A 17,716-nucleotide genomic window follows, 5' to 3' on the forward strand; every position below is an offset into this window, starting at 1 on the left:
AAATTCATCCACACATGTCACATGTCACAGTTGCCTAACCCTAACCCAGTCACCTGAGCGATGTACTGTATAACTAAACTCAACTGAAGGCTGTTGTTTTACATGGTCCTACAATAAAAAGGTTTTCTTTATTCCCTAGTGTTTGTGTCCTCATTGCCCATATCCCCCCCTCTCTCTTTCTGTGCGTGTGTGTGTGTGTGTGTGTGTGGGGGGGGGGGGGGGGTTTGCGCCTGTGTGTGTGCGCCTGTGTGTGTCTGCCTGTGAGTGATATAGTCATGCAGGCCAGTAGCAGCAGGGATCACAGCTCAGCAGCTGAGGTCAGTTTGTTGTGTGTGTTTTCCAGGAAAGCTCTCTACCCAGAAGACTTCTGCCATGCAGTTCTGCTACTTTCATATCTCACGGGTAAAAGACGGTTGATTGTGACATGTTTTCGTGGAAACGGGATTCAGAGCAGCAGCAACAGCTTTCAAATGGTCTTTATCTTTGTGCATTTGAAGTCTGTTGTGGCTGATGATGAACCTTGACAAATTTAAATGATTAAAGACACAGTGACTTTCTCTGACATAACCCCAGCTACGATAATTTCCAGGAAAAGCAAGTCAACCGTTTGCACCACACAGGTGATTTTCTTTCATGATAACATAACAAGAAATGATCACTGCTGGAAAAAGTTATTGTTCAAAGCATGATGGGTAGCCTGAAGAGGTAGAGACAGAACAAAAAGACTGACTGTTCTGTCTCTATATATAGGCCTATCAGTTTTCCATTTTTATTTATTTGCTGTGTAGGCCTACAATTTAAACAGATCCTGGCGTTTTAGTTTGAAACCATACAGTGCTATGGTGTGATACTATATACATTAAGGTTGAAAGGTGGTTATTCCCATTTACCATAAATGCACCATTAAGCAACTTATGCTGCATCAAAACAGCCAGAGGCAGCGCAAGAGCTGCCAGAAGTAGGCCTACTGCCATATACCAAGATAAAATGTTAAAAAGTGTAGGCGTGCAAAGTACAGGATGTGACAGGAAATAAAACAACAAAATCATATAGGCCTATGAGAAAAATTACTATTATTACAATTAAACTAACAAAATATGCAGACCTTTAGGCATTTTATTTGTGGAGACTCAGAGTGTTCAATATTATATAAATCAATCATTATGAAATAACTTGCCAGGACATAATAACAAACCCTGGACAAACTGTGTTAAACTGCCAGTTTAACACAGTTACAGAGTTCAACACCTCTCTAAAGTATGTTGTAGTCTAATAAACTGGCGATTGAGTTAAGGATGTAGCCTATACAGTTAGGCTAAAGCCTTTTTACTCAATAGCCAGTTGAACATGAACTTTTGACATAAACTAATCTAGTTTGAAAGCTTAGCTTATTGTTGTGAAGTGTTCTATCCTGCTCCTGTTTATGCTACTAGACAATCTTATTGCATGTCATGTCTTTAATGTATGAAAAGTGGTATAGAAGGTAAAATCGTCAAAGGCCAAATAAAAAGCTTCACATACTCAGTTTGTATGAGGGGCAACCATCGTCTATGGGGGCTACAGAGGGCTTTGATTCAGCATTTGAGGTAGGCTATAGCCTATTTGCATTCATTTAGATCCTTTCTCACAGCAGATTAAAAGTGAGTGTATCTGTATCTTGAATCCTGAAGAGGTCTGAGCTCCTTGACAAAAGCGACGTCATTTATTTTGAAAGACATATAGGAAGCGGTGTGTGTTGACAGTCTATCTATTCACGGGGCTGCCGGCAGCAGCTTGAGTGTCACTGCGGGCGCTGAAACACAAAACCTTCCTTGGAAACTGATTCCTGGAACCTCCGACAGTCCACACGGAACGAGCTGTTTTCTGCCCTGCAGTTTACTGCTGCATTAAGAGCACGCACGCAGCCTCTCAGTGCCATTTGTAGATTAATTAATAGGCATATTTCTCTCATTTTATCATTGCAATATACAGGTACAAGTAGGGTAAGGTTTTCTGTTTTTTCCGCCTTAATCAGAGTTAACAGCTTTGAAAATTAATTATTTACTGTGAGAAACTGGATTATGCCCTGGATTGTTTTTCAAACGGGTCGCGGTCCTTGATTTTCCTTGATTTACGGTAAGACTCTTTTATCCAAATGATATGTTTTGTGTTTTATTATAGCATTATTTTATGAATGGCCTATAAATATTATGCCAGAATGATTATGAGACTGTAAGCCTTAGACTTGGCATAGCTATAACTACATTTTTGATGCATTTGTTGGGTATGTTCTTGTTTTTTATTTTGTTTTAAGTAGGCTTTGATGCTATAGTTTAATTAGTAGATTTTTCAGTTTTAGTTGTAGCTCTAGTTTGTTTGTTGGTTTTGTACTTGTCAGCTCATTTTCGACTAAGACCAACAGTAATAGGTAGGCCTATGTTGCATGATGCCGAATATAATAACAAATCTTGCACAAATAGTTGGATTTGATTTGAATGATAATTTTACAACATTGTGTGAACAGGACTTCCGTCAGTCAGAAATGGTTGCCAGGGCAGTGACCATTTTCCATCACGTTGAGCGCTGCCCCAATCCCTCTCCTCCACCCTGGGACCCAGCAGAGGACCATGGCCGCATCACCACCAACTTCCAGTATCTGCAGACCTCAGGTAGACCCCGGCAGCCTTTCTGATTCTGACTTCATATAGCCTACTTGATTATAGACATTTTGAGAGGGGCTGATGACTTTATTGTGGAAATAATTGGGGAGAGTACAGGAACCAAACTTAACCCCAAAACTTCCTATCACAATTGTGGCTATGTTCACCAAAGCTATGTTTATGTAGCCTTACAAAAAATCATATTCAAACCTTCTCTCTGGTCGCAGGCTGGTACTGGGGTTCCATTTCAGCGGGTGAGGCTCGAGAAGCTCTGCTAAAAAAGTCTGAAGGCACGTTTCTCATGCGGGATAGTAGTCATCCTCACTACATGCTGGCCCTGTCAGTGAAGACCCGCTGTGGACCTACCAGTGTACGCATAGAGTACAGCAGGGGCGCCTTCTGGCTGGACTCAATCTCCCCCAGCCTGCCTCACCTGCAGTCCTTCCCAGACGTTCTCAGCCTCATAGAGCACTACACAGGCTCAGGCCACACGCCGCAGGGCCCGGCCTCACAAACCAAGCCTGACAAGCGCGCTAATGACGGCGGAGTGCCTCTAAAGCTGGTGCACCCACTGCACAAACCAGATTCCTTCCCTTCTTTGCAGCATCTGACGCGACTCACCATCAACAGAGACTTGAACTGCCCCAACCAGCTGCCACTCCCAAAGTCTCTGCTGCGCTACCTGCAGGACTACCCTTTCCACATATGAGGGTCTCTGTCCCTCTGGTATGGGACACAGAGACAGGAACATGACATGGGTCAGGGTGACTCTTCACAGACACACTGTAAAGCTGGGACAGTGTCCAGGCCCAGGCAAAGGAGAATGGTTCACAGGGAGAATATTGACTATTTTTCAATAAACCTTGAACAAAGGAGTCTTACAACAGTACTACTGTTGTTCTCCAGAGGAACATTGTTATTTTTAAGTCTGTTAGAGCTATGGTACATTCATTATTTTACAATGTCAATGTCAAGGTTCTTGTTTTTTTTCTCATTAAGCACCAATAAGAAGATAACTTTTGCATGTTTTAGACAAACTGTTTTTCCACAAACCAGCCAAAACTTATCAATAAGTGATCAGTGGAACAAAGAAGCTACTGTTTGCTTTTTGATGAACTTTGAATTAATTTGGATTTTCGTCTTTGGATCTCTGCTTTGGAGCTCTTCGTGCAGGCGTTATATAGCATCAAAGGTTTGCTAAGAGTGTTATTAATCTCTCTTTTATTAAGTAAATAAATGGGATGAACCATGGCTTAGCCAACAGTGATTAGGTGCAACTTTTGCGAACCACTATGATCACCAGCAAATATCTTAATTTTGTATTTAAATGATTTAACTGTATGGCTATCCTCGTACAGCGTGTGGTTTGATGATTATTTTTGCACAATATTGAAAAGATTTTTGAGGCACAGGTGGTCTCAAGATGTTTTTCAGGTTTGTGGAAAAATGTTGTTGGCTACATCTGTCTACAAACTGCTTTTATTCTCAGAAGAGTATCACATGCATGTGGATTTCAGAATAATAAACTTTCAAAATGTTTTCTCTGTTTGTTTGTTTTTTCACTGAGTTGAGTTCACAGTTGGTTTCCATGAGGTGGAACTGAGCAGTGCTGAGAAAGCTAATCAGGATTAGAGTAAGAGCTGCAGTTATTTATACACTGCTGCAACTGAGAGCTAACTATCTCTATATCTCTGCCTTCATCATTATGAAATTGTTGGTTAGTATTTAAACGATGAGCATCATCATCATTCTTTTCTCATTACAATCTATCTATGTTAAGATCAAAGGCAGAGAAGTTTCTGACCTGCAGTCTAATTGAACAACAATGCAACATGGGCCTAGTTTATAAGTTCAATATTTGTTTTGTAAAATCTGAATTTGTTGTGAGTTGCTACAGAATACCACTAAAATGAATGTAAATGAGTAAAACTAATACTTTTATACCGTTTGGTTTTGCCTTACCTTTTGCACTATTTTAAATATGTTTACTGTGGAGAGAAACATAATTTTGGTTCCTCTGTATGTGTGGTCCATATTGCAGAAATTGAAATAAAGTTGACTTTCACTAAAACATGGAGGAGATGAAGTATACCACAAAGCCGGTTTACCAATTGGGTATAATGTAGAACTGCCACAGAAATCCAGACCAACTGCATGGTTCCAGGTTCACTGTATGTCAACAGGTTTGTATCCTAACCAGCTGCATATTTGTTCGTTAATTTGATCCACTACAGTGCAATTTCAACCAAGGTATTACCTGTAGGCCCTGTCTTACCCTCATAAAATGCATTATGGCTTAATTGCAATGTAACAGCTTCAGTTTGTGTGCATGCTGGCTCACTGTCACACTGTTATGGCTTACTGAGATACATTAAATTTTTTGTTTTTGTAATAATGTTATTAGTAAAACCGAGGCCTTTTCTGCTATGTCAATTCAAAATGTCTTCTTAAAGAATACATGTTGTTGCTTAAATGGTGCATATTCCAAAAAGTGTTTAATGAAATTTGCAATTTTCAAACAACAAAAAGTAAACACATTGTAGTCACATATGACTCGACTCCAACTCAGCAGCTTGTTTTGGCTCTAGAGCCCCAAAAGCAGGTTGATGTTGGTGGCCATGGCAGGCCTACCTCAACATTTTATCTAATTACAGTAGGCTAGCCTAATAAGAGAAAACGTTACTTTTCACCACATATGGGAAGATGTAATTTACAGCAGACTCAAAACCAAATGTTGTGTTGAATCTATAGAAATGAGTTACAAATGTGTAGGGGAAGAATACATAACGATTAGGCCTAATATTTATCATGAAAAATAGCTAATACGAATAATAATACTACAATCACTAATTCTCATCTTAATAATATATGAGATGCATAAAGTATTTGAATGTGTGTATTGTTTTCCTCTCCCTACCCCCTCTTCCCTCCTGTTAATCCCCTAACGGCGCATGCGCAATCACGGAGCAGCGACGGAGGCCAACAAAGCACTACTTGAAAATCAGTTGGATACATTTTAAACCAATCACTTGGTAAGCATGCGATAATAACAGGCAAACTGGGCGTGCGGTACTCTGTTATTGTTTGTTTATTAGCAATATTATCGTTACAAATATTTGGTAACCTATATTTTCTTCCGATACCTTGCTGACGCTAGCCAGTTAGCTAACGGACCAAGTCGCGTTGACTTCCGTTATGCTAAGCTAAGCCCAACTAGCCGTGCCGGTTTGTAACAGAAAATAAAACGCGACATTTGGCTGAGCAGTCGGACCAAAAACACTACCACTGCCGTGCCACTGTATATATCACATCATAAATATCGCACGTGTGTAATGCAACACCTTTGAGTAATAACGTATACATGTAAAATGAAGACTCAAGAAACATTTCCGGCTTACGCTAGCTGGCTAGCCACAGTAGCTAGCGTCAAGTCTGTTGTAAACAGAAGCTCAAAGCTTACTAAAATCTAGGTCAGCATGTGGGGAAATGATACTTATATATATTTAAGTAACAGCTATTACTAACGCGTTGAAGTTTCGTTTAGACTATCAAAGGGCCAATGGTGATTTGGATCCAAACATTTGTATTAAAACAGATAAGGGTTCTGCAGGCCTTTTAGAAAGGCTCTGAATAAGTTCATCTAAAATGTAATGCTTTGTTATTGAAATGTATTTCAAAAGTTTAAAAAATGCAAAGATATGGGGAGTATAAATATATCAGTAATTTTTCTGACCTTTCCTTAAAAAAAATCAAAACAATTGGGAGCATAGATGTATCTTAAATCGTTTACAAATTTTCATTTAACTTTTATTTATCCTCGAGAGACCAATTGAGGGGTGACCCTCATTTTCAATGACGTCGAGTCAAATGCCTCTCTGATTAAAAAAGGAGTCTTAAATCTAACGTGCCTAAAGTTGTAAGAAGCCTGAATAGAGTCATCCTTGATGCAGCAATGGGTCAGGAACACTGGAGGGGAAGAGTTTCATGTGGAAGAGGGTTCTCAGCATAAGTCAACATAAGAGGCGTGGGTCTCACTCTCAACTTCATAGTGTTTGTCCTTTCCTTTTATAAACCTACTGTAAAGCTGTCTGACCCACTGATTTTAGACTGCTGTGATGTCGTTGCTGCTACAGAAAGCTAAATAGTTAGCCAGAGGTGTTCTTGGTTTCAGACAGGTTTGGCGTTTTGTCAACACATTGACAATTGAATTTGGCAATAAAGTATACTTGACTTGACACCTGAAGGCTACTGGCTGCTCATCCTTTCTCACAGGCAAAGTGATAGAAGTTGCATAATGCATGAACACATTACAATGGCCCTCCAAGTTGTAATCGATAAGATGTTCTCATTTTGTCGTATCCTTTGCTTTTTTTCTGTCTGCACTCCGTTTCTTGACTGCAGCTATGGCAGCAATCAGGAAAAAGCTGGTCATAGTGGGAGATGGAGCCTGTGGGAAGACCTGTCTTCTCATTGTGTTCAGTAAGGACCAGTTTCCAGAGGTCTACGTACCCACGGTGTTTGAGAACTACGTTGCTGACATTGAAGTTGATAGCAAACAGGTATGAATGCGTTTTGCTCTATTCACATTCAGACCACAAAATCAGCATTATATAACTTTTGCATTGGATTGCAACCACAGCTGAAAGCTGGTTTTCTGCTCCATTACAACAGTACAGGTTGTATGCGATATGAGTGTTGATTAATATAGAATTACATTTAAATATCTTGAGGGTTTGTATTGCTGAGAAATGCTCTTTGAGTGTATGACTATTTAACAAATCAGGTACTGATTTTAATACCAGCTATTACTCAAGTTCTGACGTCAAAGAAACGGCGAAGTTTTATGTTTCCTTCTGTTCACAGAAAAGCAAAAATAACATCTCTCTTGCTGTGTCTGAAATCACTCCTATATAGTACATGTTATTTTAACCATCCATTAATTTAGATATCAAACTTAAATACTTCATAGTGCCTTTGAAAAAATGTGTCCACTAGGCACACAACTTTTCGTAAACAATTCCACAATGCTAGATGTCTGATCTGAACATTAGTTATGTAGCACCTGTCAGTGACTTTGAAATATGTCCAAAGCTCAAAGTACTGCTCACTATACAGTTAACCACTGAGTGTCTTTTATACTGTTGAAAGTGAATGAGAAAACAAGGGATTGATTTATCGCAATGCTAGCATTCACACTTAAAAATGTATTGCATAAACAGTGGTTGGTAGGTACACTGGGTCTTGGCTAAAGTTCAGGTGTTTTCTTTGTGTAATAATAGTCTTTGTACATTTTTTATTGTAAATTATGTGATTGTTGTACTCCAAAATCACTAGAAGTGTAATACATGACTATTTCTGAGTGCAGGTCAGTGGTTAGTACCCGAGGAACCCTTATCACAGTTTGGCTTCACATTTGATAACTTGTTCACTCTTGTGCCAGGTGGAGTTAGCACTCTGGGATACAGCAGGTCAAGAAGACTATGACAGACTGCGCCCGCTCTCCTACCCAGACACTGATGTCATTCTCATGTGCTTTTCCATCGACAGTCCTGACAGTCTTGGTAAGTGGAAACAGAAAGCTGTTCATGTTTTTCCCACACAACTTTCATCTACCAGTAAATGCTAGCAAAGGTTTTGCAAAAGGATCATTTTGGGGGCTTTCACACCAACCTTGTTTGGTCCGGACTCAAATTACAGGTGTAAAGAGGTGGTCTCTGTCCGGATTATACTTGTGTATACTATACTTATTATACTACAAACAATGGTTTGGTTTGTCCAGTGTGAGCGCAGTTTTTGGATGGTTTGGACTTTCCGACCAATTACAGGAAGTCCAGGCCGGCTATCGGCAGTCAAAAATAGGACAAAATCAGCCGCTGACGGTCGAACTGTAGGAGCGGGGGCTATTGTTAAATGTATATATTTTAATAAAACTGTAGTCAAAGCGGGAGGTGTGCGTTGTCTGAGCTGCTGCCTGAACTAGCCTATACAGTGCTGCAGGAAATTAATCAGTTTAATAAATTTTTCTTCATTCATTAACTCAAACTGATGAACACCCATCAACAAACCAATCAATGTCTAGTATAGGGAGATGCAGCCCATGTAGTTGATAAAGAACGTAGGTAGGTCATGGAAAGTTCCTTTGCGCTGGCAAAACTGCAATGTGAAACGAAACCTAAGCGCATCAAATCTATACAGGGGATTTAAAAAAATAGTCCTTGGTTCGGACCTTGGTGCAGACTTCTAGATGTGAAAGCCCCCTTAGGGAGTACAGGCAAAAAAAATAGTTTGCATGTAGCTCCAGTTAACTGGTGTGTTGTCTAATAATTATAAGGCAAGGAAGTAGACAAAACAGTTCTAGATTTACAAATAGCTTCAATAATGTAAAGTTGAAAAGAAGCCACAAACTAATGTTTCTGTTTTTTTCTCACTCTTGTACATTACAACTGCAAACAAACACAAAACATAAAAAAAAAAATTGTTGGAACATGCTTCACTTTTAAGACATTTCTTCATACAGTGCTGTGTGAAAGTTTGTGAACCCCTTGAGCCTTTTGGAATTTTATTTATTTTAACCATTATTAATTAATTTTTATCAATACCAGTATTTTTTATATGAAATAACAGATGTTTGTTTATCAATTCAACATTTTTCTTTTCCAGAAATCAACTGTTAAAACAGATAAAACAAATTATTTGACAAATGTTGTATCTGCAAAAGTTTGTGAACCCTGAGCTGCATTGCTTAAATGGAGCAGGTAAACACAATCAGATGGGCCAAATTGAGTGACGAAATGGACCAATGTAGTGAGAGATCTTTAGGGAAGAAATTGGGCGGCACTATATAAAACAGAGATCAAACCAGGTCAGTTTAGGCTCACCAAAGTGAACCCATACAGGTCAGACATGCTAAAAGCGAAAAAAATCTCAGAGGTTCGTTGTGATGCTGCGCATTTGTCTGGGGACAGCTATAAATTAATTTAAAAAAAGTTTGAGCTCCATTGGTCCACCGTGAGGCAAATCATCTACAAATGGAGAGCTTTAAGAGTGACTGAATATCTGCCTAGAAGTGGACTTCCTTCAAAAATATCCATAAGCACCACAAGAAAAGTGATTTTTCAGTTAAAAGCCAACCCAAACATTACATCTATTGATTTGCAGACCTCTCTTGCAGCATCTGGGACAGATGTGCATGGTTCCACAATAAGAATAAGAATAAGTCAACATGGCTTTCAAGGGAGGGTTGCTGAAGAAGCCTCTGCTCTCAAAAAGAACAAAAGTGCTTGTCACAACTTTGCCAGAGAGCACCTGGAGATACCTGAAGTCTTTTCTGTGGACAGATTTGTCCAAAATTGAACTGTTTGGTCACAACCAAAACCGCCATGTTTGGGCAAAAACGCAACTCTGCCTACCACCATGAGAACCTTCTCCCAAGTGAAGAATGGTGGTGGCAAATGGTCTGCAAATCTCCAGATGTAATGTTTGTGTTGGCTTTTACCTGAAAAATCCCTTTTCTTGTGGCGCTTGAGGATATTGTTGAAGGAAGTCCACTTCTAGGCAGATGTTAAGTCACTCTTAAAGCTCTCCATTTGTAGATGATTTGCCTCACGGTGGACCAATGGAGCTCAAACTTTTTTTTAATTAATTTATAGCTGTCCCCAGGCAAATGTGCAGCATCACAACTCTATTCCTGAGATCCTCTGAGATTTTTTTTCGCTTTTAGCATGTCTGACCTGTATGGGTTCACTTTGGTGAGCCTAAACTGACCTGGTTTGATCTATTTTATATAGTGCCGCCCAATTTCTTCCCTAAAGATCTCTCACTACATTGGTCCATTTCATCACTCAATTTGGCCCATCTGGTTGTGTTTACCTTGCTCGATTTAAGCAATGCAGCTCAGGGTTCACAAACTTTTGCACATACAACATTTGTCAAATAATTAGTTTTATCTGTTTTAACAGTTGATTTCTGGAAAAGAAAAATGTTGAATTGATAAACAAACATCTGTTATTTCATATAAAAAATACTGGTATTGATAAAAATTAATTAATAATGGTTAAAATAAATAAAATTCCAAAAGGCTCAAGGGGTTCACAAACTTTCACACAGCACTGTATATGACGTGATCTTTTTCATCACCCCTGTATGTTCGTTGGAATTGTGTCTCTGTCCACTTATGCTGTCTTGCGTGTCCCTTTTTATTTCAGAGAACATCCCAGAGAAGTGGACTCCTGAGGTGAAACACTTCTGCCCCAATGTTCCCATTATACTTGTGGGAAACAAAAAGGACCTGCGTAACGATGAACACACCCGGAGGGAGCTTGCCAAAATGAAGCAGGTAATTATTTCAGAACGTCCACAATCAGTCTCATTGGGATGAATGCCTTTTTCCTAAGACTTGTCCGGACCTTTTCTCCAGGAACCTGTGAAACCAGAAGATGGACGGGACATGGCTAACAGGATCAGTGCCTTTGGATACATGGAGTGCTCTGCAAAAACTAAAGATGGTGTGAGGGAAGTGTTCGAGATGGCCACCAGGGCTGCACTACAGGCCAGGCGGGGAAAGAAGAACAGTAAATGTGTCCTACTGTAAGCGGGGGCGCCGGAGAAGAAGCATTAGGTCAAACCTACCCCCAAACAAGAGACTGTTCTCGCCCAGTTTTTACTAAAGCTGTAATGCTTTTACTTTTTTTTGTCTTAAAGCAAAAGTAGTCAGGTTCTGTCAGTATTCAATTTTGAGGTTATGGAAAATACTTTTTTGTACTTTAACATGAGTAAATTTGCCATACTGAAAACCTCCTTTATCAACATGTAATCAAAGAGGTCCGCCTTGGGACCTGTTGTGTCGTACCCGCCAACTACAGTTAAGTGCTTAAGCCCTGCCTGCTGATCTGAGGAATGTTTCCACAGCCAACTAGGGTGAAGTACCTGTACACTGTGATCCGTAGTCCTTTAATTATTTCAACAAACGGATGCACACATGAAGTCGAAATTTTGTTTGTGTGCTTCATATACAAATCCTATGTGCATTATGATCACATGCACAATATGAGACTGGAAACTCATTTTGTTAAAATGCAAATGGTAACTTAGTGTTTTGTGTAATAAATTACTTTGTAAGAATCTTGATCATTTGTATCACTTGCTTGATAAACACTGAATGGGTTAAATACCTGCTTCGATATAGAATAAAGATTTTAAGCAGGGTTCGGGCAAGACGTTTCCAAGGATGCAACTTTTTCAGCACGCACACAGCCAATTTGACATCAATCAACATTAGCGCTTCAGAGTTCTGTCGGGGCTCTGGTTCAGCCAGTGTGCAGGTTCAGGGACACGTGTGAATGCATGTGACTCTTCGGTCACTGTCACTAAGCTCCTGATTCGAAACATGAGTCAGGAAGTTATGGCGTTGAACACAAAGTGCTTTATTAAACATACATTGCATTCAATGAAAAAATAAATTTCAAATCCCCATTTCTTTGGTATTTCACCCAAATGTTTTTGTCCACAAAGTGCTTTCGAAGAGGCACTGACAATTTTCTTCAAAACTTTCAGTTGAGAACGTGAGAAATGTTATATTTTGAAAATCCAACAACCTTTCCTCAAATGTTAGAGATTAGAAGGAAATATCTGGGGAATATGATATTTGTTGAAAGAAACAAGTCTTTGGCGAGTTATATTTACAGGAAAAATAGAACACTGAAATCTTCTTGATTTAAAAAAAAAAAAATCAAGATTATGTGTGCATCTTCAAGCAACACAATATCCCGGTGAAAACACAACGAGGCCGGCGGGTGGATGAACTTTAGATTTTTTTTGTTTGAAAATCTGATGACATCGAGGTCTGCAAGCAACAACACCAACTTCCACTTGTGTCCGATATGACACATAAGCAGTGGTTAATGGTCATTTCTTTCCATCTATAACTATTTCACCATTTACATCGAAAACCAAAACAAACTTTTTGGCATAGCATGTCTGTTTTACCCATAGATAGTATATAAAAGGGTTTTACCCGAGAAAGTGAGTCATATGCGCTTTGTAACTCTGTTGGAAAACCAGCTGTATAATACTGTTTGACACCTCTGATGGATGACTGCAGCCAGTCACCAGAAATGGTTGTGGCAATCATCAGTTTGCTAGTCACTCGTTCTTCTTGGCTGGAAGTCTGGAGCGAGCGAGGAACACTGGAAGCAGGGCTAGAGCTGTCAGAGCCGCGGCCACTAGCGGTCGGTAGAAAAGCCAACCTGCTCCAATGGTGAGCAGTGACAGAGAGCAGGAGACGCACAGCGCAAAGATCTTAAGCCCTGCAGACACCAGTTCTCTAAGAACAGGAACCCAATCCACTGTGGGCACACAACACAGAGGAATATGATTAAGAGTGGTAGGGAAGGAAATCCATGTACTGTAAGACAGGGATGAGTGTGTGTTTACCCAATGTGTAGATGATGCGCATGGTCAGCTGAATACTCAGGAACATGAGGGCCCAGCCTGCCACCCTGAGTCCCCACGTCTTCATACTGTTGGTCTGGTGTTCTTTCGAAAAAATCTCCTACGAAAAAAAATACAACTGCATCAACTACCAGAGCCAATAAGCAAGTGGAATACATCTGTTAACCAGTTACATATGGAAAATAATTTTTAAACCCCGTCAATGTTACGAAAAACAACAGCAGCGTCCAAGAGACGAAATAAAATTCACGCTGACCTCTGCAGAGAGCTCCTCCTGGTACAGGATCTCCAGAGCGTCTCCTGACTTTGTCTTAAAGGGCATCAGCTGCTCCCCTCTCTGCATGGCCACAAGACTCACCTGAAAAATAGTAATAGTACTAATAGGTTGCGTTCCGAATCGCATACTCTTTCTTTTTTCTATTCTACATCCGACGATAAAAAGAATCTAGTTAGGATGCAGTAGGCATACTATTGGGTCATACTTTACTCTCTTATTTCATCATAACATTGCGCCTTGATCTTGCCTCTTGCTTTTATATCCGTTTGTTTTCATATGGAGGCTTCGTCGATGTGACGTCACTTCACGTGCGCACTTGATTGTGGGTCAGAATCGCCCAAATAGGATGCAGTTTTCAACACTAACAATCTTGGCCGCATGAAGTAGGACATCCGGGTACTTCTAACCATCCTAAATCTGGCCACAAGAATCAGGACATCCTAAATATTTTTTCTATATACTATTTAGTAGAAAGTATGCGATTCGGAACGCAACCATAGTTTCAATGAGGGCCAAAATAATTTGTCTATGAATTGATTACACCAATTCAGAAATGTAATCATTAACTATTCTGATCAGCCATCTATTAAAATTACAGTCAATGATCCACTAATGTGTCATCATCAGCAAGACAATTTTTATAATAGGAAATCTGTAGCACTCACAGTTTGAGCTGGACCGAGTTGAGGAGTCTCGCCGCTCAGTCCAGCAAAGGAGAATCTCACGCGCACATCCCCAACCTTATGAAAAAATAAATAAATACCTGAACTCAGTTACTGCGCGAATGATGAACACATAATCCATCAGATGTGTACTATGCATGTAGAGGAAGTTCACATTGCGATGCTCACCTCGGGCCTGCTTGGGTGCTGAGTGTGGTAGAAATAATCATCATTGATGGTGAGAAAATGATCCAAGTCAAAGGCAGGAAAATCCTTCAAACTCAGTGTCTGGAAGTTACTGATCTGCTCCACCAGGCCTGAGGGTGACCGAGGAATCAACTGATTAATTAATAGTCAAATCCAAATTGTCTCAAAGACAGTATAGTATCCGTTTAATTTCTGTATTTAGCATGTTGATGTCAGTTTGTTCAGACAGATACCTTTGGAAAGGATTAAAGGTCCAACTCTGACTTCAGGAGCCACAACAGTGACACTCTCTACCGCCATGGCACTAAAATTCACAGATCAAATTAAAAATCAACTGCACATAAATTGTATTTCTAATGAAAAGAATCATCCTAAAAAAAAACCATTTAAGTACCTTGGGTTTTGGTGACCGATTTCCTTATCAAAATGACGACTGTTGATCAGCTCCGATTTCCACTCAGTATCTAAAGAAAGGTGAAGCACATCATCAAGCAAACCAAAACAACTTATCGAGAAGATTCAAGCCAAATCATGTTGTAACCAAATACTAACAGTTTCCATAAAGAGAACAACTCACTGTAGTTGTATGTCGTCTCAGTTTTGGTCTCGCCGTCCTCTTGGTAGTCCCTGAAATCAACAGTTATACACAGTTACACACTCTGCATCGCGGCCCACATTCTTACACCCGACCACACCCCGAATGTAGACTTTTGTGCAGACATTGGGCCTCACTTGCTCTCCGAGTACTCCACCCACTGATACATCTCCACCTTCCTCTGGAGCTTCACCGCGTGCACCACCACTCTGTAGTTGGGGTCATGCAGGGGCTGCACAGACACAGGTACGGTTGATTAGGGAGAGACACTGCAGGTGAATAGAGTTAAAATGTTTTACTTATAAATATCATGATGAAAATTCACCAGTTGATTTACTAACATTATAACAATTATTTTTCTGATTAAATATGCAAACGTTGCAATATCTGACTAATTATGCTTACATTGGCATCTCTTTAAAAAAATTTTAATTTAGATGTTGGATAAAGCCAGAGTTAAACTCTTTATACAATTTTTACAACAGATTAGTCTCCAAATTTCTTACCGATCATATTTTGGATACATTGTAAATGGTGTGATTGGAGAGATGTAGTTTGAAACAACAGCCGCCCAAAACTTCAGACCAAAAAGAAGGAGTTCCGTCTACCTGTGAGGTGTGCAGCTTTGTGGACAGATGAACTAGACGGTTGTTGTTCTGCAGGTCGAGGCTGGAGAAAGAATCCAGAGACACGACCTGAGAAAGACCTTCATCCAGGGAAGATGCTGTTTGCAGAGCCCGGCCCTGAGCAGGAAAACAGTTAGAGAGAGAGCAAGCGCTTTGTGCAACACAACAAATCAATTTGACCTTTATTTTATTGGCATGCATTGTGAATTTCACATGATATGAATGCAACTGTGTTTCCCACAGTGTGCAAGTTTTTTTTTTCTTTATACCTCATTGGTGAAGAGAACATAAAATGAGAGGAAAAACAGTCCGACACCAACAACTGTTCCTCCTGCGGTTTCACTTAATCGCTCCAGGAATCCCGACTTGGACTGAACAGACACACGCTTGTGGGTGTTTGGGTCTGTCCCTGGAAACTGAGGACAAAAATGCGACAACAGCTAATGTTGAATGCCAAAAATAACACGATATTATTGACGTAGTCATTAGACACATTACATTTGTTGTCAGTGTTATGCATTTCTGGTTTTTCTAGATTGTGGCTTTAAATTTGCCTCCAATAAAAAGGAACTACAAGCAACAGTCAACACCACATTGTGCCATTAAAGCTTTTTCCAGTGTTTTTACATGACTAAACCCATCACATAAATAAACAGAATAGTAAAGAACTGCCTAAAAATCACTTCAGAAAGATACTCAACAATCAACTTCTATATTTAACAGTGTTAGGGACAGATTTATTTTATCAAACAGCTTAGCTGTGTCTCAGGTCAAAACCTTTGACCTGAGTCTATGGCCACAACCATTGACTGTATGACACACCTCTTTTGTTCCGTGCTAGTAAAATTGGACCTCATAACTTAGTTTTCATCTTTCAAAGAGTAAAGGGGTGTCAGTTAACTGTGACTAATGAGCTAAACGGCATTCGTCGTAGTATTCAATCAATTAAAAAGTAGAGTTTAATGTTATATTATCCCAAAGTCAGATTAGCCGGTAAATTGAAGTTTAACATGAAACTGGAGCTCGAGGCGGCTGCTAGTGCTAACATACGGTCACGTTAACTACACACTGAAATCACCGAACAGTTAATGTTGCTCAGGCCAAGTCAAAGTAGTTCAGTTGAAACACTTACTTTCTGTGCTGAAGACATCTCTGCCTACTTTAACTACACAGCCAAACAGTGAAGTGCGAAGATGACGGCCAGCAGCTACAGGAAGTTCACACAGGCACAGGGTACGCTTTATATCACGTAGTACACCGGAACTTCCCCCGTGGCAGGCGGAGCGGTTGCCATTCGTCAAAGCTGTTTTCCACCTAAACCGCCAGAGTGCGCCGGAGTAATTAACAAGCGCACCCCCATACCTTTTCCCGAACCGCTTCATCTTATGGGACGATGGGTAACTGAGTTTGTGCAGCAGGTCAGGCCATGGGCCAGGCCGAATGGGAAAGTTTTATCGAGGTTTGGCCGATCTAGCATTTATTAAATCAAAACATAGAGAAATGTGTGCATGTGACATAGCCTACACACACATAGCCTACACACACATAGCCACGATAGCCTATATTTATAAAAAGTCTGACTTCTTGGCCTATTAGTAAGCCCTACAATAGCCTTATATTAGCCGCATACACTCAATAAGCCTATATTAAATTCTGTGATTTTTAGATGTTTTATTGAACCAGTAGCCTAAGTTTTTAAGGGGGGACATTTCAAATGTCTATTAGTTGTTAGCATCCATCAAAGTTACATTTCCAATCCAAACGTCTGACAAATTTGAAAAAGTAGTCCTACTCAGGAGCTAATTGAGGTAAAAAGATCCAAATTTGACACAAATTAAAACATACCCTTTTTGTGTAGTCCTAGAATTTTATTTTTTCTTCATTCATAAATTGTCTCACAACCTCTCAGATCTTTTTGTGACCCTTTGGAGGGGATCAACTAGGCTACCTTGTAAACATCTGAACGTTCTGGTAACTTCATATAGCCTAATATAGCATACAAAAAAATGTTCTTCAAATCAAGAAAAGTGCTTCACATGTATACATTTTGATTAGCCTATAGGCTAATACTTGAGATCTTCTAAATATCATTTTTACCACTGATCTGATTCTGAATAGGCTACTTGATGACACCATCTTATAATACCCGAGGCTGCAGTGACTGGGAAACCCCACCTCTTGTTGGCAATCTGAACACACACACACACACACACAAGCATAGCTGTGCAAGTCATAAGAGGATCATTGCAAAAGCTAACACA

General features: G+C 39.9%; 3 protein-coding genes across 3 annotated transcripts; 2 read left to right on the forward strand and 1 right to left on the reverse strand.

The window, feature by feature from the left end:
- Positions 1 to 2,521: 2,521 nt before the first annotated feature.
- Positions 2,522 to 3,348, forward strand: LOC307249343 (cytokine-inducible SH2-containing protein-like; the record flags this gene model as incomplete). Its single annotated transcript, XM_080026010.1, has 2 exons — positions 2,522 to 2,648; positions 2,867 to 3,348. 2 exons carry the CDS (start codon positions 2,522 to 2,524, stop codon positions 3,346 to 3,348), a joined length of 609 nt encoding a protein of 202 aa, XP_079882136.1.
- A 2,239-nt stretch (positions 3,349 to 5,587) lies between these two features.
- Positions 5,588 to 11,763, forward strand: LOC307249301 (transforming protein RhoA). Its single transcript, XM_080025949.1, has 5 exons — positions 5,588 to 5,671; positions 7,041 to 7,198; positions 8,080 to 8,200; positions 10,844 to 10,974; positions 11,056 to 11,763. Exons 2-5 carry the CDS (start codon positions 7,043 to 7,045, stop codon positions 11,227 to 11,229), a joined length of 582 nt encoding a protein of 193 aa, XP_079882075.1. The 5' UTR covers positions 5,588 to 5,671; positions 7,041 to 7,042; the 3' UTR covers positions 11,230 to 11,763.
- Positions 11,764 to 12,046: 283 nt separating this feature from the next.
- On the reverse strand, positions 12,047 to 16,696 carry tmem43 (transmembrane protein 43). The gene is made up of 12 exons (XM_080025720.1): positions 16,588 to 16,696; positions 15,725 to 15,871; positions 15,438 to 15,572; positions 14,967 to 15,061; positions 14,812 to 14,861; positions 14,629 to 14,698; positions 14,468 to 14,538; positions 14,217 to 14,344; positions 14,031 to 14,105; positions 13,345 to 13,446; positions 13,071 to 13,188; positions 12,047 to 12,982 (listed from the first exon to the last, which is right to left on the reverse strand). The coding sequence occupies exons 1-12, from the start codon at positions 16,603 to 16,605 to the stop codon at positions 12,780 to 12,782; spliced, it is 1,212 nt and encodes a 403-aa protein (XP_079881846.1). The 5' UTR covers positions 16,606 to 16,696; the 3' UTR covers positions 12,047 to 12,779.
- Positions 16,697 to 17,716: the final 1,020 nt, after the last annotated feature.

The sequence above is a fragment of the Ammodytes marinus genome (genome assembly GCF_949987685.1).
Source record: "Ammodytes marinus genome assembly, chromosome: 4".
NCBI lineage: Eukaryota > Metazoa > Chordata > Actinopteri > Uranoscopiformes > Ammodytidae > Ammodytes > Ammodytes marinus.